At 51.8% G+C, this 8,375-nt stretch overlaps 1 protein-coding gene across 1 annotated transcript; it reads left to right on the top strand.

Moving 5' to 3' along the window:
• Positions 1–947: 947 nt before the first annotated feature.
• On the top strand, positions 948–7,455 carry Sox7 (SRY-box transcription factor 7). The gene is made up of 2 exons (XM_004671391.2): positions 948–1,252; positions 4,739–7,455. The coding sequence occupies exons 1-2, from the start codon at positions 1,015–1,017 to the stop codon at positions 5,656–5,658; spliced, it is 1,158 nt and encodes a 385-aa protein (XP_004671448.2). The 5' UTR covers positions 948–1,014; the 3' UTR covers positions 5,659–7,455.
• Positions 7,456–8,375: the final 920 nt, after the last annotated feature.

The following is an 8,375-nucleotide window of genomic DNA, read 5'->3' as shown; positions in this document are numbered from 1 at the left end:
TTCGTAAATACTTTGTGCAGGGTGGAGCTGATGTGGGGAGCAGAGCAGCTGTGGTTCCTATTCCACAGCCCCTTTATTCTGGGTATCAGGATGTGGGGAGCTGGGGAAGCCCCTGGGTTACATGGAAGTCACAGGCGAGGTGTGAGCGACTCCACTCAAGTCGGAGAAAACACAAAAAGAGAATTCTGCCAAAGTGGTAGCAGCAAGAGAGCTGAAGAACTGGGTGGCTGGGCGGCAAGAAGAGGGAACTACACAGTTAGAAAATCAAGGGTGACTGAGGCCCCTCTGCGGACCCAAGCGGGGGTGGGGGGCGTTGGCTCCGACCAGGAGGCCCGGGACAGGCGCTGTGCAGAGCCCGAGGCTGGATGTAGACCCGATTCCCTCTCAGGTCAGTCTGCTTGGCTGGGGCGAGATGGCCAAAGCCCAGGTCACGGTCATTTCCAGCAGCGCTAGGCGTGTCCTCTTCAGAACGGCTCACTGGCCGATCAGGAGAGGTTCGTGGTTGGACTCTCGCGTCTGGATTCAGCTTTCCCTTGTAGGGAGTTGGTGGTCTGGTCTGGGGAGGTCGCGGTACCCTCAGGAGGGCAGGGGGCTGGACCCGATCCCCCGCGCTGGGCAGGGAGACTGCGGGCCGCGCGCGCGCCTCGGGGTTCTGCGGCACCTGCGGCGGGACGGGAGGCGGCACCCGGGTGGCCCGGCGCGGATCTCCCGGCAGGCTTGGGAGGCCGAGGGGCGGACCGAGGGCGGGCGCCGGGACAGACCCTGCCGCTCCTCCCCCTCTCCGCAGGTCGGAGCGGGGACGCGGCGGCGGGGCCCGCAGGGAGGGGGCGCCGGCGACGAGACGAGGGAGTGGCCGTGCCGCCTTGGAGAGTCATTGGACAACCCGGCCGCCCCAAGCTGATAAATAAAGGGGCTGGCCCGGGGCCGCCGGCCAAGTTGGACGTCGCGACCCGAGCTAGGGCCAGGTCAGCGCCGGCCCCCCGTGAGGCAAAGCCAGGAGATCCCCGTTCTGCCATGGCCTCGCTGCTCGGCGCCTATCCATGGACCGAGGGGCTCGAGTGTCCCGCCTTGGAAACTGAGCTGTCGGATGGGCTTTCGCCGCCGGCTGTCCCCCGACCCTCGGGGGACAAGGGTTCTGAGAGCCGTATCCGGCGGCCCATGAATGCCTTCATGGTGTGGGCCAAGGACGAGAGGAAACGCCTGGCGGTGCAGAACCCCGACCTCCACAACGCCGAGCTCAGCAAGATGCTGGGTGAGTGCGCGCGGGGCGGCGCGCGGAGCTGGGCAGGACCCCGCACGTGGGGGGCCGGCGCTCGCCGTACCGGTGATGTACTGGTGGCGGGGAGGTTGGAGGATCAGAACAGGGACGCTGTGAGTTGAAGGGGCCAAAGTGAAACCGCTGGGTTTGCTGGGGTGGGTTCCAGACAGGCCCCTCCCGGGCCACAGCGACAGGAGCGCAGATCCCCGGGCGCACCCAGGCAGTGGGGTTCTGACGACGGGAACCCGCGCGCGCGCAAGGACTGGGGGGCCCCCGGGCGGAAACGTCGAGGCTGGGTGGGACACGCCTTTGCTGGAAGAGTGAAGCGGGAAACCCCGTCATTCTCTGTAGTTTATGATTGGGACAATTAAAGGGAGGTTGTCACAGATAAAACTGTAACGAATATACATCAGGAGAGGACGGGATGAATCCCCACTTTGCCTTAATTATTTAAACAGCGAAAGAACCAAAAACTACAGCCAAAATGTCCATCCATAGAGACTCGATTCACTATTATTATTATTATTATTATTATTATTATTATTATTATTATTATTATTTCTATCACACACGTGAGGAAGATACTTACGGGAGCCAGAGAGGCCTGTCGTGAAGCCCAGGACTTAAGTGCCGCTGCGGCTCTGCCCAGGATAAACGATAGGGACAGGACATGGCCAAGGAACCTAGAGGATTTTAGGATGCTTCCATAATAACTCCTTGTTTCCGTTGGGTTTTCAACATTTTTCAGTTTCGCCTTCATTGCGCTTCGACTTCCCCCCCACCTCTTTTATTCTTTTGAACCAATGAAACCCTTTCAAAGCCAAGGGCTCTGAGTGTAGTAGGCACCAGGCCTCAGTGCTTGGTCACTGGACCCCCACACCCCTGGCGCAGGGATCCCAGCCCTTCCTTTTTCCCTCCCATCGGAGGGCAGGCTCCTTTCCCCTGGCAGGATCTTGGGGCGGGTTTCTGAGGCCCATAAGCCGCAGAGCCCAAGAGAAGGCCCAGGCCTACTTGTTGGTTAAAGCCCCCAAAGCTTCTGGTGGGGTGCAGGGTTCCAAGAGCCTCTTTCTTGCCCACCCTGTAGCCTTGTGGCTGGCGGGCTGTATTCAACATGTTTTTGTAGTCCCTGCTAGCCAGGTCCGCTTTCTCGGCACAAAACAGTAAAATGTTTATTTTGTACTAACATATACAGTACATTTTTCTTTGACCTAAAATTTATCGTTCTCTTCAGACTTTAAAAGATTTTTTTTTTAAAGTGCAAACTTTTTTTTTTTTTGGTTTTCCCAGGTAGTCTCACTAGGGTCCAGGCTGACCTAGAATCTGCTAGTCTCAGGGTGGCCTTGAACTCATGGCGATCCTCCTACCTCTGCATCCCCCTTCCCCTAGTGCTGAAATTAAAGGCATGTGCCACCACACCCTGGCTGCAAGCATTTTTTTTTTAAATGAAAACCTAATCTTCACCCACCTCCATCACCCCATTGATTAGGCAAAGCTGGGGACAGGAAGTTCCCAGTTGTGACCGGGTTTCTGTTAAGGGCTTAAGTGAGAAGAGAGAGTAGGCTAGGAAGCCTTGTCCTGGCTGCCTGCTTGGAGACCGAGGCAGGAACAGTGCCTAATAGACAAAGGCTTCCTGTAAGTTGGTCCTATCTGGGAACTGGGCTGCAAGAGGGTACAGTTCAGTTTTTCAGGAAAGATATGGATTCCTTCCGGTTTTGCTGCATAGGCCCAGTACTGAGTGAGGGAAACCAACAGGACATTTATTGTTGCTTGTCAAAATCCAGACTCCGTGCACCTGTTAACAGGGGCAGCCAGATGGGCTGCTTTTATCCCTGTGATCTTCCTGAGCCCTTTCTTCCCTTTCCGACCAAGGAGAAGGCAGGGCAACATGTGAGACCTCCAGATTTTGCCCCTGCAAGGTTTCCAAGTTTTAACGTTAAACCTGCACTTAGGTAGAAGGCTATATATATGTATGTATGGATGGATGGATGGATGGATGGATGGATGGATAGAATAAGAATATGAGGAATGTACTAGGAGAAATATTTCTAGTATATTAAGAGTTAGTGTATTAGACATTTGGTAGCATTTAAAAGGGAGACAGTCTTAGTAATATGACAGCATCCTGGTGCCTGCAGTTAACATTTTATATGTGGACCATGGACAGAGTGTGGAGTGTGTCACACCATGGGCATCTTGCATTAGCTTTGCAGCCTCAGTCACCAGCTGGGAATTGGTGCCCACCTCTAACCAGAGTTCCTAATACCCTTCAAGTCATATTTTTAAGTGACAGCTAGTTACATGATTAATTGATGATAGCCACAGACTAGTTGATAATTGCCTTCCTTGAGCCCTCGGTCCGCTTTGAGGTCCTGGTCTATGGAGCCATCTAGCCAGCCAGGATGGGCCCACATGCCCGGTGTTGGCTGTGTGCAGAGTGTGCCCATTGGGAGGATGTAGTTCCTTTCCTTACGGAGCTTTGGCAGAGGCCTTGTCCTGGAGGGTCTCAAATGTCAGGATTCATTACAGTCCTGAAAGATCATGTTAAATTTTAGAATTCTGAGCCCACCCTGGAAGTATATAAGGAACTCTATAAGGAGTCTCAAAATGACCTTTGGAAAGCCCCAGAGCAGAGAGCGGCACTATGTCCTTTGAAAGATAGTAGAGAGATGCCAAGGTGATTTGCAAAGATGACAGGCAAGGAAGGAAGAACATAAAATCAAGTGTAAGCAGCATTTTGGCACCAGCGGGTAATGAGGGGTGGGGGGTGGCTTCTAAATGAGGAGCTCTGAGCTGGGTGGTCGGCACACTTTCTACTTGACAGGAAAGCAGAGGCCGTGGGAAGCTACGGGATTTGATTCTGTGTGGAGTCATGGCTGAGCAAGTGTCCTGCCACTTTCATAGGGTCCTAAGGAGATGGGGTGTGTGTGTGTGTGTATGTAGCATTCTGACCTTCATAGCAGAGTATGTTTGGCCTTCAGAGGTAAGAATAGTCACTTGTTAGCCCGAGTGACATCCTGTAATTTACTTTCTTTGTGAAAAGATCAGCTGAGCCCAAATTCCTCCACATAAGTGCCATAGATTTATACCATAGCTAAACATTATAGTATCACTTGCTAAGAGGCAGGGGATTTTTACTACAATGCACAAATGAATAGAAATGACCCTTGAAGGGTATAAAGAGCATCAGTCAACATCACGGGCCTTAAGGTGTTTTGTTGTTGCTGCTGTTGTTGATATGGGGTCCGGCGGGCCTGCCCTGGGACTCCAAAACTGGAATCTTTTGGGTCGCGGCGAGGGCATGGTTTTTTTTATACACTCTTCGTGCGAAGTAACTCGGGGAGATGTAAGCAGGATGGGATGATGGATCAGCAGATCTGGGCTGGGAGAAGGTGGGGGAGAAGCCCGTCCTTGAGGAAGTACCCTTGCTGGGCCAGCAGCGCACACACGCTGAGCGTGGCCTTCTCTGGCTTGTGTGAACAGGAAAGTCGTGGAAGGCCCTGACACTGTCGCAGAAGAGGCCCTACGTGGACGAGGCAGAGCGGCTGCGCCTGCAGCACATGCAGGACTACCCCAACTACAAGTACCGGCCCCGCAGGAAGAAGCAGGCCAAGCGCTTGTGCAAGCGCGTCGACCCCGGCTTCCTCCTGAGCTCCCTCTCCCGGGACCAGAACGCGCTGCCCGAGAAGAGCAGCAGTGGCGGCCGAGGGGTGCTGGGGGAGAAGGAAGACAGGGGTGAGTACTCCCCAGGCAGCACCCTGCCTGGACTGAGGGGCTGCTACCACGAGGCCACCACCGGTGCCCCCGGCAGTGTGGACACGTACCCCTATGGGCTGCCCACGCCGCCGGAGATGTCGCCCCTGGACGTACTGGAGCCCGAGCAGACCTTCTTCTCCTCCCCCTGCCAGGAGGAGCATGCCCACCCTCGTCGTCTCCCTCACCTGCCAGGACCCCCTTACTCACCAGAGTTCACCCCGGGTCCCCTCCACTGCAACCACCCCCTAGGCTCCTTGGCCCTCAGCCAGTCCCCGGGAGTCTCTATGATGTCCACTGTTCCTGGCTGTCCCCCATCTCCGGCTTCTTACTACACCCCTGCCACCTACCACCCTCTCCACTCCAACCTCCAGGCCCACCTGGGCCAGCTCTCGCCACCTCCTGAGCACCCTGGCTTCGATGCCCTGGACCAGCTGAGTCAGGTGGAACTTCTGGGTGACATGGATCGCAATGAATTCGACCAGTATTTGAACACTCCTGGCCACCCAGACTCTGCCGTGGGGGCTGGCACCCTCAGCGGACATGTCCCACTCTCTCAGGGGACCCCCACGGGCCCCACAGAGACCAGCCTCATCTCTGTCCTGGCAGATGCCACAGCCACATACTACAATAGCTACAGTGTGTCATAGAGCTGGAGACCCCCCGCGCATGGCCCAGCCTGGCTGTCCTGTCCCTCCTGCCCTGAGCAGGGCAGAGACTGCAGTGCCACCAACTGTCCTCCTGCCCCCTGGGCGTGTGGCAGGAAGGCCGGAACTGCCACCAGAGCCTTTGCCCTAAAGCCAGGATGGGCACTGTTGATCCAGTGTCCCAGCTGTCCCTTCAAATGGGTTTTGTCAGCTGTACTCCAGGACGGCGGCCCTGGTTGCTGATTTTCCTTGCTCGTTCTCCCTTGTCCCCGCCACCGCCACCGTAGCCCATGTTGGGAAGCCCAGCACATTGGAACTTTCTGATTTCGATGTAACCTCCTCTGGTCTGTGGTGCTCCTAGTGAGAAGAACCCAGGGCTGGGATGGGACCTGGAGTCTGTCTCAGTTCAGCCTCAAACACTGGTTAAAAAACAAAACAAAACAAAAAACAAACCCTGCCTAGTCTGCCTTTTCCTGGCCACCCGCTCTTCCGTAAAGTGAGGGTGGGTGTGAAAGCCAGACATTTCTGAACAGATTCCTGGGTGAGGGTCCTCTTCAGGCTAGCCATGGGAAAGTGGGGGAATGTCTCATTAAAGATCCCAGTCATGCGGGAATTTCATGCGCACCACCTAAGGACACAGCTTTTCTGCTTTCCTGTACTCCCCTCCAGTTACCTTAGAATTACAAGAAATCCTCCAGTTTGAGAGAAAAAGAAAAAAAAAAACAAAAAACCATACACCCAGATTTGGTAAACTGATCAATGTTTGTATCATTGAAAGTAAAATTGAAGCAAATTGATTTTAAATATTATTTTTAGACACACTCTTTATTTATTTCTGTTACAAACGCCTCACAAAACTTTTTCCTGTGGGAGAGATGCCCTTGTGAACCTCTTTTGGGCGTGCAGCCTTGCTTGGATTCTTCTAAATGTGGCGATGTTACCACTTCTCTGTGGAATGACCCAAAGAGCCAGGGACCTCAAAAGACTTTGCCACAAAGCAATGTCACTTTCTTCATATCTGGATGTGTTGATTTCCTGGGCAAAATCGTAGCCTACTTCCCTGTTTGATGATGCAAAAAGGGCTTCCTTCGCCTGCCCTTGTCTTTCCCAGGAGCTCTTTCTCTTCCACTTGGCTCTCCCTCCACCCCTAAACTAACTTCACATTTCAAAGGCACCTGATGTTAAATCCCAAGCATGGTTCCTCTGGCTGTGAGGGGGATTTGGCCAATCTGGCCCTTTAAGCACTGTCCTCAGCCAATACATGGATATATCAGAACAACCTTCCCGTTGTACTTTCTATTGATTATGTCCCAAGCAGAAACTCACTGTGATCCAAAGATGTTTCTGAGCTCTGGCCCCACCGCAGACATGTCCATCCTTCCCAAGCCTTATTTGAAGGAACAACCTAACAGTGAGCTAAGAGACTCGTGTTGTTTGATGTCTACATATTATTGCGTGTATGAAATGTGTGTTTTATATATTCTCCTGTTATTTTCACCTTCTATTTTATATTGCTGACAGATCCTTTTCTTCTTCTAAGAAGTCTTATTATAAACTCACTTATAAGATATGATTAATCTTTGTTATTACTGTGTATGCCATTTGGTAATAAATAGTAAATGGTTGATGATATAATTGACTGGTGCCCAGTCCCACAATGTGTATTAATAATCTTGTAAACAGTATCACAGACATTAAGCTAATCTGTTCCATTTTTCACAGAACCACACATGCTTGGAACAGTTGTAAATATTGATTTGTTGAAAATATTTAATTTAAATAAATGTTTTTGTACCATGACTATTCTATCCTTTGAAATAGAGTTTTGCTGTAAAAAAAAAAGTTTTCAATGTAGTCATAGATATCATGTCTGGTATTATTTGTAGAATTGCTTGAGTTGTTTTCTGCATCAGTTTTTTTTTTATTTTTAAAAGTTTTTATTGCATAAGGGGTTTTCATTTTATTTTATGAATCATATGAGAGGGATAAATTCCAATGTCATACATTGGGAACAGTGTTTTATCAGTGACATTGAAAGAGAACACAAATCTAACAGCCCATCCAAGCAACTTTCTTTTCTTTTTTTCTTTCTTGGTTTTTCAAGATAGGATTTCACTCTAGTCCAGGCTGACCTGGAATTAGTGTCAGGCTGGCCTTGAACTCATGGCAATCCTCCTACCTATCTATGCCTCCCAAGTACTGGGATTCAAGGCGTGTGCCACCATGCCGGTAAAATGGATTGAAGTGATTACAGACAGCCTGAGCCTAGGATGCCACCTCTCTTGCCTATTCTGTTCTGCATACTGGTGAAGTGGTTCAGCATTGCGCCATGGCCCTCAGGACTTGATGGCACATTGTAGAGATGGTTGTGAGCAGAGCATGGGAACCACAGGCTGAGGTCGTTGGGGCGGTCCAGGATTACACTCCTAGCAAGAAAACACCTGAGGAAGCAACATTACTCAGGCCCGGTGCAGGTCACCTCTGCTGGCCTCTCTCCACGCAAAGCAGTTGTGACTTGCTCAAGTCAAAGGTAGTGAGCCTTCCCAGGCTCCACAGGCCAAGGAGTAGGTCTGGGGAGGACCCACGTGGGCCTCTGCTCATCCCTCAGTTTGATCATGAACGATAGTTATTACGTTAATGGTGCTTTATAGGTGCTGGGAGGAAGGTTTACGGGCTATTTCTCATCCTGGGTGGGGCTTGTCATCCTCCCTCCCCATTGC

Source organism: Jaculus jaculus, chromosome 12 (genome assembly GCF_020740685.1).
Source record: "Jaculus jaculus isolate mJacJac1 chromosome 12, mJacJac1.mat.Y.cur, whole genome shotgun sequence".
NCBI lineage: Eukaryota > Metazoa > Chordata > Mammalia > Rodentia > Dipodidae > Jaculus > Jaculus jaculus.
This window is presented reverse-complemented; position numbering and strand designations above follow the sequence as displayed.